The 16,840-nt window shown below is 57.6% G+C and overlaps 2 protein-coding genes across 4 annotated transcripts in view; one reads left to right on the plus strand and one right to left on the minus strand.

The window, feature by feature from the left end:
* MMRN2 (multimerin 2) overlaps positions 1 to 5,995 on the minus strand; it is a 19,645-nt gene extending 13,650 nt beyond the window's left edge. For both annotated transcript variants that reach the window (XM_029244744.1, XM_029244743.1), the window contains exon 1: positions 5,799 to 5,995. In XM_029244744.1, coding sequence (XP_029100577.1) covers positions 5,799 to 5,956 — 158 coding nt within the window. In that variant the 5' untranslated portion in view covers positions 5,957 to 5,995. The remainder of the gene's footprint in view (positions 1 to 5,798) is intronic.
* Positions 5,994 to 11,654, plus strand: SNCG (synuclein gamma). Of its 2 annotated transcripts, XM_029244748.1 has the most exons (6): positions 5,994 to 6,098; positions 7,008 to 7,201; positions 8,033 to 8,074; positions 8,398 to 8,525; positions 11,131 to 11,202; positions 11,443 to 11,654. In XM_029244748.1, exons 2-6 carry the CDS (start codon positions 7,081 to 7,083, stop codon positions 11,461 to 11,463), a joined length of 384 nt encoding a protein of 127 aa, XP_029100581.1. In that variant the 5' UTR covers positions 5,994 to 6,098; positions 7,008 to 7,080; the 3' UTR covers positions 11,464 to 11,654. The 2 variants fall into 2 exon arrangements, with proteins under 2 accessions (XP_029100581.1, XP_029100580.1); XM_029244747.1 differs by lacking the exons at positions 11,131 to 11,202; positions 11,443 to 11,654 and having other exon boundaries at positions 8,398 to 8,624.
* Positions 11,655 to 16,840: the final 5,186 nt, after the last annotated feature.

Here is a 16,840-nt window from a genome sequence, read left to right on the forward strand (position 1 = left end):
CACACACACACACACACACACACACACACACACACACACACACACACCAGTAAATAGAATAGCCCTGAACCTCTCAACAGCAGTACCAGACACTAAAACATAGTGGAGAATCACCTTCAAAATACTGAAGGAAAATTATTTCCAATTTAGAATCCTATACCCAGCCTAATTATCAATTTAAGGAGCACAAAATTAAGACATTTTCAACAAGCCAGACTGATTTCAAAGCATTTCCCTCCCCAGGACCCTCATCAGGGAGCTACTAGAGCAGTGGTTTGCAATCTTGCCATCAAACCTTCACATCAGAAGCATCCTGTGGCACTTTAAAAATATGAGCCTACAGGCCCCACCCCAGGCCAGTTAAAGGAGATTCTCTGGGATTAAGGCCTGGTCTTCTGCATTTTAACGCTCTCTGGGTCATTCTAAGGCATAGCCCAGGATTGAGGACCACTGTGCCAGAAATGTTCCACCAAAACAAGAGAGAACACCAAGAAACAGGAAATCAGGAAACAAGAGTTCCAGCACAGAAACGAGGTAAAGGGAGACCCCAGGACAATGACAGGCAGGGGGTGAGTGAGCAGTGGTCCAGCCTAGAGCACGGCTGGAGGCTCTGAGAGAGGCATCTCCAAGAAGACACAGGTGGTCAAACACCTGACAGGAATGAAGGTGGAGAGCAGATGTGGACAACTGGCTGAGAGTTTGGAATTGAACTGTGACAAAGACACCAAGAAAAAGAAAAAAAAAAAGAAAAAAAAACTAAGCAAAAGGAAAAAAACTAAAACAAAGACAATTGTTTATTTCAGGGAAAACCAAAAGTGTGTAGGGAGGAAAAAAGATGCATAGGCTTTCCAGGACATACAGGAAAAAAGATGCATAGGCTTTCCAGGACATACAGACTGTTATATCTACTCAATTTGGCCATTGTAGCAGGAAAGCCAATACTGACAGGATGTAAATAATGGGCATGGCTGCGTTCTAATAAAACTTTATTTACAAAACAGGTGGGGAGCCAGATTTGACCCACCATGCCAGAGTTTTCCAAGCCCTGCTTATGTGTGTGTATAACTAATAAAAACGAAACTTAAAAATAAAATAATTTCTATCTGGAAGAGAAAATGCAGATGAGCGGGGAAGAACATTTTGGAAGACAACGAATGAGGAGTTCCTCATCTAACTGTTACGACTGACTGACCCTAATGCCAAGGAATGAAAACAGTGGGACGTGAATTCCCCGGTGGTCCAGTGGTTAAGACTCTGCGCGTTCGATGCCGAGGGTGCGGGTTCAATCCCTGGTCTGGGAACTAAGATCCCACAAGCTGTGCGGGTGTGGCCAAAAAAATAAAATCAATCCAGAAAACAGTGGGACGTTGGCACAAGATTTGTCAAGCCAGTCAGTGGGAACAGAGACCCGTAAGAGACCCGTACATCCCTGAGGGACTAGTAAATGGTAAAAGGGACATGTGAAAATCAGGATGGAAGCAAAGGATGTGCACTCAACACAGAAATAGGGGACTGTGAAAGTGCTGGGCCCAGAGGTTAGGGCCGGGGGGCAGGGTGGCCACCTGCACAGACTGTTTCAAGGATCAGCGACTGCAGCCCGCACCTTGCCCTGGGCCCCATGGAAATTCCTGGAACACGCTCAGACCTAGAGAGAAGTTATTTCTGTAAACCAGTTGTTCTCAACGGGGCGTGTGTTGGGAGGAGAGGGGATTCGCCCCAGGTGTATTTGGCAATGTCAATAGTGCAAGGCTGAGAAACACCCGCTGTAAACTAAGTTCTGCTCATTGCGTGCCCTCTGAACGGCTGCAGAGGCTCCAGGAGGCCTGTACCCTGGGAGCACCGGGTCTGGGCTAGCCTGCAGGGAGTGACCGGGACTTTCCACCTCGGGTTCCTAGAGCTGGAAGCGGTGCCGCCCACCCTTCCTGCCCAGGAACTTTCTCTCCTGACCTGCCCAAACCTCAGGCTCCAGCAGCCACTGTTCTCCCTGCCCACGCTCCCCTCCCTTGGCACAGTACAGGCTGCTGGCCCAGAAGCCCTGGGAACATTCCTGACCTTTGCTTTGGTTTCCTCCGGCTCTTGGCAGTTTCTCGCTGGTACACTGAGCCCCCGGCCCAGCTCGTTGAAGCGCCCCATTGTTCTCACTGCCTCCTGGCCTCGGGCCCTGGCCCTCTTGGCACTCTCATCTCCCAGTGGTCTACTGAGAGGCAGGTGCCAGCCTAGAAATGAGTGTGAGGGTCTCCAGCCTGCTTTGGGCCTGTCCTGGGCCTCTAACATGGCCTCTGATGCCCTCCTGCCCCAGGCAGGAAAGAGTCTGCTGCCCCCCTTGGAGCTTCTAATAGGAACTGGGAGGCCTGGGCTCTCCTCCCTTCCCTGTCCCTGGACTCAGGGTGACCTTGAGCAAGGCCCTTCCTCCAGTCCTGAAAGTGTGGAGAAGACTCCCACTCCCAGCCCCTCCGTGGGGAGAGGCTATAAGGAAGGCAGAGAAAGCCTCCGGCAGGGAAAGGACTGTTAGCCTGAGCCTCCTGAATTATAAATGTGCTGCTGCTATGGCCCATTGGGACACTTGAGTGCCTCTTAACCAGCCAGTAAAACGTACCTCCGACTGCCCTTTAAGTCTTTCTGTGGAAGGAAGTTGTGTTCTTAGCATGCTGGCTCTCTGAGGTCCTGGATGCGGCTGTGATTGTGATGACTCCATGGGAGAAGTTTGCCGGGCTTGGTCTCTGAGCCACAGAGGAGCCCAAGGCCCACTTGGTGTCCATCCCTGAGCATAGCTCACGCCAGTGGGGCTCTTCCCTGTTAGTGCTCAGGGCCCTGTGCCTTGGAGAACAGATACAGGTGCAGGAGGTACAGCTTGGCCCGGAGACCAGCGGTCTGGGCTCCACTCTGCTCCTGTGTGACCTCCAGAGATATGCGTGACTCCTCTGGGCCACAAGCTCCCAGCTGTAAAAGTTGCAGACGCTCCTTGTGGAGACACTGATGCTGGTGACCGGGGCCAGCTGGGCTGCTGGGAGGAGCGGCTCCTACACTCCCACCCCTCTTAGGGGAGACAGAACTGAGGACACCTGGGATTTGCAGCCCAGCCGATGTGGGCCTGACCCATCACTTAGGAGCTGTGTGGCCCCTGGTGGCGACCCCACCCCTCTGAGCCTCACAACATGTAAAGTGGAGAGAACAGGGGCGACCTTGCAGTACTGTCACAACAATGTGGAGATGGAGCACCTTGCCTGGGTCTTAGCTCAGTCCCCTCAGCAGGCTCAGTCCTGCCTGGGAAGCGCTCATGTGTCTGAGGAACCCACATCCTAACCTCCTGCTCTCCCCACCTCCACGAAAGCCTGGGATCAAAGAAAGAGCCTCTTCCCCACAAAGTCCAAATACCCACGTTGCTGGCTCACTGGGCGCAGCCCCACGGGCTCCTGGGTGACCTAGGAAGCACCAACCATGTCCCTCCTCCATCCTGAGACCTGGCATCCAGCACCACATTGTTTTGTTCAAGCTTCTCCTTTCAAAGGGTCTTTTATTTTTCTTTTAAATTTATTTTTCTTTATTTGGTTGCGCCGGGTCTTAGGTGGGGCTCGCAGGCTCCTTAGTTGTGGCATGTGAACTCTTAGCTGCGGCACGCATGTGGGATCTAGTTCCCTGACCAGGGATCGAACCCAGGCACCCTACGTTGGGAGCGCAGAGTCTTAGACACTGTGCCACCAGGGAAGTCCACAAGGCATCTTATCTGGGTCTGTGTCCAGGGCCTACCCTGGCCCCCAGGCCCTGGATACAGGTATGAGGGGCAAATGCAGGGCAGGGCCCTGGCTCTGGCAGCCAGGGGGCGGGCCCGCCAGGCTCGTGGCGGGTGGCATGGGTGGTGTGGTGCCCCTGCTTGGCTGTGGAGAGCCTGTTTGCCTCCCCTTCCCCATAGCAGGAGTAGGGCTGGGGCTGCGTTTCCGCCTCTCCCCTCACAGGAACACGGGAAGCAATCAGCCTGAGGAAGCCGCGCGGCGCTTCCTTCCTTTCTCACCAGACCCTCCGGAGGCCTCGACAACCTGGGCTTGACCTGTGGGGCCTGCAGCTTTTGGGTTGTAGGCAGGAGACCAGCAGGCCCGATGGGACCCCCTGGAGGTTCCTGGGACCAGGGCTTGGGACTCCTGCCTGGGCGTTCCCGGGCCAGGGTACCCTTGCACACACACCTGCACACACTGAGGCCACCAGGCCATGGCTGAGTGACCCCCTCAGGCCTTGAGCAGTCCGGAGACCCACCCTCCCTGGGGCTAATGGAACGCAGTCTCTCCCCACAGCCCCGGGGTGGGAGTGGGGGAGAAAGAGAAGCATCTCCTACCTCCTGCCCAGCCGCTTGGGCCCCTCATACTCCCTTTCATCAGAGGGAGGCCGGCCACTCAGAGACAGGGGCTTGGAGTTGGGGGCTTTGGGGAGGGAAGGCTGGATCCTTGGTCCTCAAATCAGAGCTGGGTGACTGGGTTCCCCCACCAAGAGCCATGTGCACCTCCCAGCTCTGAGCAGAACTGGGAATGGCGCAGGAAAGGGGGGTCTCTCCAGGCCCAACTTCTCCCCTCTCCTCCCACATGGCCCGCCCCTCCATCACCTAGCGGCAGTGCACACTCGCTTGCTCTCACCCTCCTGCCTCTCCCTGGTCAGATCTGCTTTCGGGCAAGTGTCTAACAAACACATTCACCTTGAAGTGTCAGAGCTGTATGAGAACTGTCCCAGGAAGGTTTGGGCCAGGCCCACGTGATGGTGAATCTCGGCCAGCCAGACGGGAGACTCGTAAATTGGCCCCTCTCACCCTCCAAATCCTTACAGATGCCCTCAACCAAGTCTGGTTTGGGCGGGGAGGGGGAGGGGGGGAATAGGCACCCCTGGGACTGGGACCAGAGTATGATCTCTAGAGTCAGACTCAGATCCTGGTTCTAGCTCTCCTCAGCTGTGTGACCTTAGCCAGCTGCTTAGCCTCTCTGAGCCCCAGGCTCCTCTGTAACCGGGGCTGTAAAGAGGATTGAGATAACACTTGGCAAGATGCCTAGCCCAGAGATGGGTCCGATAAATGGCACCTGCTGCTCTGACTGAGGGGTACCCTGAGGAGGGACCCACATTCCCAGCACCTTATCAGCAGGAGGATCCCTGGCCCTGGACACACAAAAAGGCTGGAAAAGGGTGTCCTGGTCTAGTCATAACACCATTCCGCCCATTTCCAGAGGGCTGCTGAAGCAGAGCTCGCTGGATGCCACAGCCTCCTTTTCGTTCTTGAAATAGAGCAGGGCACCCTGTCTGCTCACTGCTCAACTGTTAGGGCCAGGATGAGGGCCCATGCCAGTCCCCCTGGGCGCTCAGATCCAAATCCAGTCCCCAGGAGCATCTGTCTTCTATGGCTTAGGCAGGGCCAGCCTCAACTGGGCTCAGCTTTCAGAACTGACTTACTTCGAAGAAGAGGAACCACTCCCAGGTCAGCTAGAAACTTCCAGAACCCCAGCCCCTCAGCACCCCGGTGGTCAATGGCATAGAGTGCTCCCGCCCTGTCCAACTTCCAGGCCCATTCCCTGCCATGGGTAGGCGGGGAACTTCCTGTGGTCCTTAGGCTGGGCCCTGGGGTACCAGTCCAGGCCGGCTGGGGGTGGCCTCCTAAAGGGGAGCCTGCCACCTAGCACCTCATTCAGCCTCACAGCTGGTCCAGCAGGTAGACAGTATGAGCCCATTTCACGTATGGGTAACTGAAGTCCAGAGAGTCCCTGCTTTGGCTGAGCTGGGACTCAGATCCGGTACCACTTCCTCCCCCAGGTCCAGGCCCTCCTTACCGTCTGACGGGGTCCCTGTCCTCAGCCTCTGCTCTCCAGACCCCAGGTGGCCTGGGGCTGTGTGGATCGGAGAACCTGGTACTGGGGACCTGGGCCCAGGTCCCCAGCAGCCCCCAGCCCAGGGGCCCCCCGACGCTGAGCAGCAGTGTCAGGATCATCTTGGCTTGGGGCAGACTCAGCCTCTGTGGGTGACTCCAGAAACTACCAGCACTCATGACGTTGTCTTCAAGTTAAGTCTCAGAAGGAAAAAAAAAGCACGGGGACAACAAAGAGAGGAAGTGGCCTGGGCCGGCCCACCCGGTGAGTCTCGTCCGGCCCCCCTCACCCTCGGCCTGGTCCCCACAGGGGCAGCCAACAACGCAGGCCAGTTCCCGTGTGCCCTGGGAGAACTCGGGTCCGGGACACTGGGGGTGTGGGAGACACGGGGGGAGGTGGCCCCACCAAGCATGTCCCCATGGGAATCAGGAGAACCGCACCAGCACAGAGGTGGGGCAGCAGGAAGCGGTCGGATCAGTCTCAGGGAGCCTGCTGCCCATCCATGCTGGTGGCCAGGAAGTGGGGGCCACTCATGCCTACTCAGCATCTCTCACCACTGGGCAGTGGGAGCCAGCAGACGGGTGGAGGCTCAGAAGGACAAAGGAGCTGTCCTAGGGTCGCACAGTCTATAGCTGGGGCCAGGGCCTGGGTCAGCTCTTTGTGGCTCAGCTCCTCCACCTGGCCTTGCCCGAGCCCCAGGATGGGGGCATCCATGGTGCTGGTGAGAAGTTGGGTAGCCCAGGCCAGTCTGGGAGGTTGGCCACTCTTGCCTGACAGACCTGCTTGGTCCTGACCCCTGCCCTACCTGGGACACTGGTAACAGAGGCACCTCCCCTCTCTGTGCCTGCCCCCCCTGTGACCCCTCTCTGCCCCAGATGTACACAGATACAACAGCCCCAGGCCTGGGAGCACCCAGTCAAGGCTGCCCCTGTGGGTGCGCAGGGCGGCAAATGAATGAAGGGCAGTGATGGATAAGGATGTGTCCGGCCCTCTAGGGCCCCTCCAGGGAGGGCAGGGGACAGGAGGGGAGGGTTGAGCCAGCAGGGGCTCGGGAACCCTGGGAGAAGGGGGCGGCGAGCCTGCTTCCTCCCTCCCTCCTTCCCCGCCCCCACCGCTGGGCTGGCTGGGCTCCCATCAGCCACCACTGCATCATCATTATTTCATTGGCGGCAGTAAGAGGCAGCACTCGAGCCAGCTCCAGCCGCAGTTCGCCCGGGGAGTCAGGCCCCCGTCCCTGCCCACAGCCATGGACGTCTTCAAGAAGGGCTTCTCCATCGCCAAGGAGGGTGTGGTGGGCGCCGTGGAGAAGACCAAGCAGGGGGTGACAGAGGCTGCTGAGAAGACCAAGGAGGGTGTCATGTATGTGGGTGAGTTTGGGCGTGGCAGGGCCTGGCAGGGCAGGGCAGCTTGGTGGCCGCTCAGTTATCTGGGCCTGACTTTATCCCCCAGCCCCTGGGAGGCATTTTGAGAGGGATGAGGACGTGGCAGTTGAGTCAGGGTCTCCCAGCCCTGGAGGACCGCCACTCTCCCGCACACCCCATTGTCTGTTTGGCCTCCTCAGGGCCCCAGGGGCCTCTGGGACAGAACAGCAAGGGAGGCACTTAGCCCTCAGACACACCTGTTTGTGCGCACACAGATGCACACACCAGCGCACACCAGCGCCCCTGCCCGGCATCACCCGCAGGCCCCCTAACTCGGGTAAGAAGCCACACTGAGCCTGGAGCCCCGCGGACTGAGCAAGCAGGGGCTCAGCAGCCAGGCCACGGGTCCCCACCCCGCCCAGAGGGAAGGGGCGCTTCAGGGGAGATGAGACCAGCCCTCAGTGTCCTGTCCTGCCTCCCGTGCACCCCACCCCCGTCAGCTCCTTCCGAAGAGGAGGCTGAGCCGATGACTCGGCTCTCGTTGACCCTGTCCTGCGCTGCTTCCGAGGCCCAGGCCATACCCACATGAGGTCCAGACCCTACCTCAGGCCTGGTCTCTCTCATCCCCCCATCCTGTCCTGTCCACTTCCCATCCGTCCCCTTCCTCCAGACACAGCAGGAAGTGGCCTTTGAAAGGATGGCCGGCCCCCAGACACCATCCTTACCTCCTACTGACCCTGCAGCTTGTCCAGCTGTTCTGTGGTGTGTTTGCCTGGCCCACCCCCCACTCCCAACACCAGGAGTGGGACTGGGCTGACGCCTCCACTTCCTCCACAGGAGCCAAGACCAAGGAAGGTATTGTGCAGAGTGTGACCTCAGGTGAGGAGCCCCAGTACCCGGGGACATGGAGGCTAGGACTTGCAGGGACTTTTGCACCCTGGTGCTAAAGGCCCAAGCCCAGGCACCTCCTTTCCCCCCTGCTGTACACGGACCCAGATTTCTCCAGAATCTGGGGCTAGACCCAGGGTGGACTGCCCCCATCGTCATCAGAGCTCCCCTGGAGCCAGAAAGGGGACAGCCTAAGGTCTCCAGTAGAGCCAGAGTTTTGAGCGCCCTGGGAAAGGGGCTGCTCTGGCCTGACGGGAAGGCCGGGCCTGGGTGGGGTGGGGTCAGGGCCAAAGCCAGCCAGATTCCTCCCACAGTGGCTGAGAAGACCAAGGAGCACGCCAACGCCGTGAGCGAGGCCGTGGTCTCCAGTGCCAACACCGTGGCCACCAAGACCGTAGAGGAAGCGGAGAACATCGCGATCACCTCCAGAGTGGTGCACAAGGTGAGACCTGGTCCCCAGCCCTGGCCCTCAGACCTGTCCCATCCCTTCCCCTGGGCCCCAGGGAGGCCAGCTGGGGAGGAGGCACTATCACCCCACTGACATACAGGGGAATGGAGACTCAGGGGCCCTGGTCTGCGTTTGGTGTTGTCACATCCATTAAGTCCTGGAATCCTCACGACCATCCCTGTGAGCAGAGCTGTGTGGGGCCCAGGTGGAATGAGGCTCAAAACCACATTCTCCTGACGGCGCTCAGCATTTAGGAGACACCCCATTCCACTAGCGAAAGCGGGGTCCTCAGGGCCCCGAGTGGTGACGGGCGGCCTCCCACGGGCAGTGGACACCAGCTCAGAGCTGCCAGGTCACCGCCAACCCAGTGTCCAGCCTCCCTCCGGGCGGGGCAGGGCCTCCTCCTCCAAGGAGCAGCAGGGAAGCAGCGCCCCCTGGTGACGGAAAAAGAGTGAGGTTCTGACCACACCCTCTGCCTCCACCTTTGCGAGCGTGCGTGTGTGCGTGCTTGTGCCTGGTGTGAGTGTGCCCGTGTGTGTGTGTGCGCGCGCACGCACGCGCGTCGGGCAACAGAGAGCACAGGAGCAGGGGAGCACTCCCAGGGGGTGGAGGCTGGCTGGGAGAACTGTCCCAGAACCCACCACAGAAAGACTCTGCTTGAAGCATTTTACACCTACTAACTAATTTCTTTGGCCTAAAATCCCATGAGACAGGCTGTGGAAATGAGGCCCAGAGAGATATGGTAATCAAGGTCCCATGGCTAGTCTGAGTGAGCCTGCAATTCTCTGGGCAGCCTGGGTCCCGAGACTGTGCTCTGAAAGGGAGACTCTGAGCAGGAGATCGGGAGATCATGGTGGGAGCATTGTGGGCAGGAGGTTTTCCTATTCCAGAGATGTGCCGTCTCAGCTCTGTACGAGGCTGTGCTTTAGAAAGCTCTCCTACCTGGCACAGGCCCCGAGGGGCCTGTAGAGTCCCAGGCACCCAGCACAAAGAATCCCTGCTCCAGGGAGTGGGTGGGTAGAAGGGTAGGGGGTCACCCTGCCCCTGGCTCTGGGGGCAGCACCAAGGCATCTGTTTCCAGGGCCAGCACAAGGTCTCCGGATCCTAGGAACAGGCAGGTGCCCTTGCTCCTAGTTCCCAGCTCTGCCTCGTCCTAGCTGTGTGACCTTGGGAAGCTACTCAACCTCTCGGGGCCTCCATGTTTTCAGCTGTAAAATGCCTGGGGTGGGGGGAGGGTGGGGCTGAGAGTATCCATTTCACTGGGCTGAGATGATGCAGGGACATGGCCCCCATGAAGCAGCTTCGCCTGGCTCGTGGTGAGCACCCGACAAAGGGAGGTGACTACATCATCATCAGTGCCCCTGGGCACTACCCAAATGTGCCCCAGGAGACCCCAGGCCCCTCCCTCCCCCATCCCCCAGCAAAAGAGGCCTTGGGATGGGGCCAGGCTGCCGCTGCACCTCTGAGCAAAAGCCTGGGCACTCCTCTCTGACTTTGGAGGAGGGCCAGTGAGCCCTTGGAGCTACCCCAAGGAAGACATTTTCTGGTGACACCCAAAAACCAGCCGTGACTCGCCCTCCAGGGAACCGTAGAAGGATGCAGCACTGCCAGTCTGTCTGACCGTTCATGCCACTGGTCTCATGCACCCACCTTGGGGCAGCAGGACTAGGTACGCGGCCACCTGTCCTTTGCCTGGAGAGCCTGCCCCAACTCTGGCTGCCCCAGTCCACCAAGGGGCAGGATGGCCCCATGGTAACAGAGAGGTGGCAGGACCCTCCAGAGGTAGGAGCTGAGACTAGTGTCCAAGCTGATCACCTGGTCTGGCCCAGCCTACCAGCTTCATACGACCACCCCCAGGCAGGCCGCCATCTCAGGCAAGCGCCTGGCCGGGTGTAGGTGGATAGAAGGAGACAGGAAGTGGGAGAGGACCATATAACCGCTGCTGGTTCCAGCCAGACCTGCCTGAGCCCAGTGCCCATCCAGGAGGCAGGGAGAAGGAAAGCGGGTGGCACTCATGCTACTGGGATAGGGTTGGGCCTGGAGCAAACCAGACCTGATCCCTACAAGCCTCACTGCTTTGACCTCTGAGGCCTTAAGCTGGATCCCTGGTCTCTCTAGGCATAGGGTCCCCATGTGAATGGTGATAGCATGCACCTCCTCCTAGGGCTCTTTGGGGTCACAGGGGGACAAGGGTATGTGATCATGTGATTCAGGAACACTGAGGGTGGGGTCAGGCCTGGTGCTTCAGGGGCCACTGCCCACCCCACCTCACTGGGCTTCCTCATGGAGGAGGCCCAGCCAGGGGCTGTCAGTGGCTCAGGATCTGCTTTTGGGGGTGAAGCTGGGCTCAAGGGCACTTGGCACCCCCGGAAGGCCTTGGCATCATCAGGCAGAGCACCCGCTGTGAATCCTTACGTGAGGCTCTATCGCCTCCAAGGTCAGTCTGGCCCTCATACCTCCCTCACCTCCTCCTCCACATAGAGCAAGATGATGAGGGCCTCTGCTCATCTTTGAGGCCAGGGTGACAAGGCCCTGGATGCAAGGAGCTGGGGACTCTGTGCCCTCCACCTGGTCCCACATCTCCTTTGCTTTCCCACAGGAGGACCTGCAGCAACCTGCCCCCTTGCAGGAGGACGAGGCGGCCAAAGTGGAAGAGGAAGTGGCTGAGGCGGTAGGACCTGGGCTCCTGGTGTTACAGGGGGGTCCCTGGGCAAGCTGCTTCCCTCCTGGGGCCCCAGAGCCCTCAAGGGAGCCTCTTGACCTGCAGGCCCCTGAGCCTGAGTGTGAGGTCTCCTCATGGATGGCCCCCTCAGGGCAGAGGGGCACAGATGACACCTGTCCCCACCCCACCAGGGTGGCCACTGAGGGCTGGGGCCCCAGAGCTGTGTGTGAAAGTCTCTCTCTCTTCCAGACCAAAAGTGGAGGAGATTAGAGGGCTGCAGGTGAGCTCGGAGGCCGTGGTCCCCACGTCCCCCCCGGCTGCCCACAGGCTAGTCCTCCCATGCTGCCGTCACCACCATCACCTGCCTCCCTTGTTCCCTCAACCCCTCTGGTCCTTCTGACCCCACCGATGCTGCTATGAATTTTTTTTTTTTAATGATTCCAAATAAAACTCAAATCCCTACTGCATACCTGCTCCGGCCTCCTGTCTGTGCTGCCTCATTCATGAAGATGCCCTCTGGGCCCTCCTGGGAACAGGAGCTGGGCCAGGTATGCTACGGGAACACCTGGGCGTTTCTGGAACCTACTGATAGCGGGCACTGCCTTCAGGGAGTCCCCCTGCACCGCCACCCCGCCATTGCCGTTTTTTTTTTTGTTTTTCGGCCATGCTGCGTGGCTTGCAGGATCTCAGTTCCCCGACCAGGGATTGAAACCAGGCCACCCCCACTGGCTTTTCACATGGAGGTGGCAGCCCTGCTTTTGGCTGGGGCAGACACCTTCAAGGACACACTGTCCGCTGGAGCGTGAGGCCGGGATGCCCCAGGTTTTGAGCTTTGGCTCACCCTCTGAGAATGGACCCCACTGACGACAGAGGGTGAGGATGGGCCTCCTGGGCCTTCCCTCCACGTGTGTCCTTGGTGGAACAGTTCCTTCTGGGAACAGGGACACCTAACGCCCCTCCCTGGAGCAGATGGTGACTTTCAAAGATGGGAAGTCTAGACCCATAGTAGGGACTCTTTGCATCCTCCTCTGTGAAGAAGGACGTGACCCCAGGGTTCCTCCCGCCTGGTCCCACCCAGCCTTGAGCTCCCCACCAAGTTGGACCTGGGCTTTCCCTTTCACCGAAGAGTTCTGTCAAGTATCATTAGAAAACACAACAGCTTAGAGGCAGAAGAGCCAGCCTCCGCCTTGAGAGAAAAAAAGTAAAAACGAACATTTGTTGAGCTCCTCCCAGGTGTGGGACACTGTACTGAGTGCTTTACCTCCTTTAATCCTCAAAACAAATGGCACGTCCCAGTTTCGTTGAAAATGAACTGAGAAACAGAGAGTTAAATAACTTGCCCAAGGGCACAAAGCTAGGAAGCTGGGACCTGGGCAGAAGTCCAAGTGGCCTCGCTCCAGAGCCAGGCAGCTGATTCCCATGCTCTGCTACGTCCACCCGGACTGCGGGGGCTCCAGTGGCATTATGGCAGATGCCGCCACCCCCAAGGTTTCAAAACAACCCGGGGACCAGGGTGGTCGTTGTCCTACACGAAGGGCTATTGGCATCATGCCCTGGAGTCTCGTTCAGAGGTGCCTGAGCAGAGAGCAAGGCTCCCTTTCCTTTGACAGCCAGTTTGGGTTCAGAGCATCTAAGTGGCTCGCCCCAGCCCTCCAGCCCTGGGTGTGGGCACCAAAACTTGAGTCCACACCACCCTCCCACCCTGCCTCTGTGGTGGGGAGCAGAGGTCAAGGGCAGCCCTGGGGGGCTGGGAACCAGTCAAACACAGCTGAGCTTCGTTGTATCCCAGCCTGCCGGTCATGGGTATCCACGGCTGAGAAGGCAGAAAGGAGCAGTGAGCTGCTGCTCTTGCAGCCCCCAAACCCTACCGTGGGAGGAATGAAGGGTCTGGAAGAGGTGCGGGCAGTCCCAGGTGTTCCTGCTCCGGGCTCAGACACTGCTTATCAGCAGGCCTGTGCGTGCCGCAGGAGGACGGCATCTGGGGCCTGGGCTTGCCGGAGAGAAAGCGGCGAGGAGCTGGGCCCTCTCAGGTAACTGGGGGAGGAGGACACCTGGACTCGGCCCCTGGGGTCCCAGTGCCCTCTCCTCTGCTGAAGGAACCCGGGAGGGTCCCTGCTGCTTGCCCCCCGCTCTCACCCCCATATTCAGGGCCAGTTCCTGTGATCAAACAACAAGGTCTGCCCGGTCCAGGTAGCCTCTTCCCCATCCCATGGGCACTGCAGTGCTCTTTGCCTTTAAGCCCCCTATTGTGTGCTGTGGGATCTGTGGGGCTGCACCTGACTTCCCTAGAGAGTTACTGCTCTCCCCCCCATCCTCTCCTTATCCGAGAAGCGTCAGGCACCCTGTCCCTTTTTTTTTTTTTTCGGTAGGTGGCAGTTTTGTTTTGTTTCTTAATATTTATTTATTCTGGCTGCGCCGGGTCTTAGTTGTAGCACTTGGGATCTTCATTGCGGCATACGGACTCTTAGTTGCGGCGTGCATGTGGGATCTAGTTCCCGGACCAGGGATAGAACCCGGGCCCCCTGCACTGGGAGCGTGGAGTCTTACCCACTAGACAACCAGGGAAGTCCCAGTAGGTGGCAGGTTTTTTGGGGTTTTTTTTTGCGGTACGCGGGTGTCTTACTGTTGTGCCCTCTCCCGTTGCGGAGCACAGGCTCCGGACGCGCAGGCTCAGTGGCCATGGCTCACGGGCCTAGCCGCCCTGCAGCATGTGGGATCTTCCCGGACTGGGGCACGAACCCGTGTCCCCTGCATCGGTAGGCGGACTCTCAACCACTGCGCCACCAGCGAAGCCCAGGTGGCAGTTTTAATAAGAGAACTTACATATGAGGCTTGTCTTGGGCGACCACAAGATGAATAGATCTCTGCCCCAGCCCACCAAAATCTTAAAAGTTAACAGAGGACTTAACTCGGGTCAGTCATATATTCAATCCAGAGGGTTTCAACACCTTACTCTGTCAAGGCTGTGTCCTTGAAATGGCCGCTGGTATGGGAATTGCAGGCAGGACATACATTCCAAGAACAGGGGAGGGGGTGAGGAGCCTCTGATTGCCCAGGTCCAGCTCGCAAGGCAACCAACAGTTACACCCTCTTGATGACCTCTTCTAACGTTTCTGTAACAGATTTTTCAATCATCTACCATGTATCAGGCAAGGTGATTGACTCTGAGGAGCCAGACTAAGCAAACTAGGTATGCTCTCTCCTCTCCAATTGCTCGGAATCTTGGAGGTGTCAGGGAGGAAGAAATTTTCCTTTACCTTTCTAGGTTCTTCTGGCTGGTTCAAAGAATCATATTGACATGAGACAGATTGACAGGAGAAAATCAAAATTTAATAGCGTGTATATATGGGACAGACCCAGGAAAACTGAGTAACTTGTCAAAATGGCTGAAGCCTTCACCTTAAATACCATCTTTAGCTAAAGACAAAAGAGGATCTTGGGGCTAGAGATTTGGGGAGGAAGGCAATTGACATGGAGATGGAAAAGCAAATGTTCGGTAAATAAATGTTTGCTGGGCCATGCACAGACAATGGGACACAGAGAGGAATTTTAACAAATAGACTTTTCTCGGTTCCTCCCTGTCTACACACCTAGTTCATACTCTAGTTATTTATGGCGATAGCTCTATTCCTGTAAGGCCCTCTCTCTAAATTCAGCTAAGGGGAAAGATCAAAGTTTTCCCCTGAGTCTTTTGGGCCTTGATTGTTTTCACCTTGAAATAACTGGCTTGCCAAAATGACATTTTGGAGTGTCAAATTTTGCTCTCCTACAGAGGGAAGAGAGAGAATTTGAAAAGCAATCACTAAAGTCTGGTAAGTGTCATGTTAGGGAAGTACAGAATGCTGGGAGGCCCAATCTGGCATACTTCATCTAATCTGTGATAGTTAAGGAAGGCTTCCCAGAGGTTGTGACATATATTTTTTTAATTAATTAATTAATTAATTTTTGGCTGCGTTGGGTCTTTGCTCCTGTGTGCCGGCTTTCTTTAGTTGTGGCGACTGGGGGCTACTCTTCATTGCGTTGTGCAGGCCTCTCATTGTGGTGGCTTCTCTTGTTGCCGAGCACGGGCTCTAGGGCGCGCAGGCTTCAGTAGTTGTGGCGCACGGGCTTAGTTGCTCCGCATGGGGGATCTTCCTGGACCAGGGCTCGAACCTGTGTCCTCTGCATTGGCAGGCGGATTCTTAACCACTGGACCACCAGGGAAGCCCGTGGTTGTGATATTTTCGATGAAACTGGAAGGATGAGTAAGAATTAGCAAGATTAAGGGGGCCTTCCCTCCCCCCACCTTGAAGGACCCTCAGCGGAGTGTCAGGCATCCATCAGCCCATTTAATCCTCACCGTAACACTGGGGAGATTCTGGTATTGTGCCCCCCACCGTCAGGCTTGATGAGGCTCCTTGAGACACTGAGGCGCAGAGAGATGAAGGAACTTGCCCTGGGGGTATGTGAACCCAAGAGGTCTGACTCCGGTGCCTGAGGCTTTACAGCCACTCAACTGTCCGTTTTGTCGCCTGCTTGGGCCCAAAAGCCCCTCCCAGAGAGGCTGCTGCCTCCCAGTCTCGCTCCTTGCCCACTGGGCCTGGTGCCAAAAAGCAACAGCAGCTCAGTGGTGAGCTAACTTGGAGCCGTGTAAAAGGCCTTCCTGGCTAAAGGGACTGGTGCTACTGGTGGTTTTTCAGGAGGGCTGGCAGGCCTCAGGAGGGCAGGCAGGCCTGGGGCAGGGTCTGGGCGGGGCTCGCCGGAGTCCAGGAGGTACCATCAGGCGGCTCTGCAGCGCCTTAGTGCTCGGGGCTGGACCAGGCTCAAGGCCGGGAGGGGCGGGGCGGGGCAGGGCGGGGCAGCTGCTTTGTTAGTCTGCGTTTGGTGTCCTATTCCCCTACCTGATCTCAGCGCCTGCCCCTTCCTCTTGCCCGGGAATCCTTCTCCCTTAATCAATTTCGTGTGTGTGTGTTTCCATATACCCCACACCAGGGGCTGACCCTCCAAGGCTTATCCACCCCTCCCCACGCATTACAGGCAGAGCTTGGGCCAGCCGAGTGGACCTGGGTAGGTGGGAGCTTCCCAGAGCTCCAAAATAGGGGAGACCCCGACGGACGTGCAGAAACAGGCCCCAAGAGGATGAATCAGAGAGCAGCCTTAGAGAGGGTCGAGCCGCCGCACCCAGACGCAGAGTGGGTGGTCTCCAGACTCCGAAGGCGGGCTCTGGAGCGGAAGAGCGCTGGGCGGGTGGGGGTCCGAACTGCACCCTTGAGCGCCAGGATGTTGAGACTCTAACTTCCTGCCCAGAAAACAATGGGGCTGACGGGAAGGGAAAATGGGCTTACGCCCCACAACAGACCAACCAACACCTGGCCCTGCTGTATCCTCACCACATAAGGAATTACCCTGTATAGCAAACCACCCCCTCCCCTTGCAAGCCGCCTTCTGCTTTTACCCCAATAAAAATCCCCCTCATCCAGTAATGGACGCGACTTCTCTGGCCCCTTTCTCTCGGACCAGTGAACCTCGCCCGGGAGCGCTCCCTAATAAAGCTCACTTGAAGCTTTCCTCTGTTTCGCGGTGCCGTTTGTTAAGATCCGACCTTACAGTGCCTCGAGGGTCTTTTGCTTTTTCTGGGATCCCTGGCTGCCCTACTGACGCTCAGGTC

The sequence above is a fragment of the Monodon monoceros genome, unplaced genomic scaffold (genome assembly GCF_005190385.1).
Source record: "Monodon monoceros isolate NGI ecotype Baffin Bay Population unplaced genomic scaffold, NGI_Narwhal_1 Super_Scaffold_4, whole genome shotgun sequence".
Lineage (NCBI taxonomy): Eukaryota > Metazoa > Chordata > Mammalia > Artiodactyla > Monodontidae > Monodon > Monodon monoceros.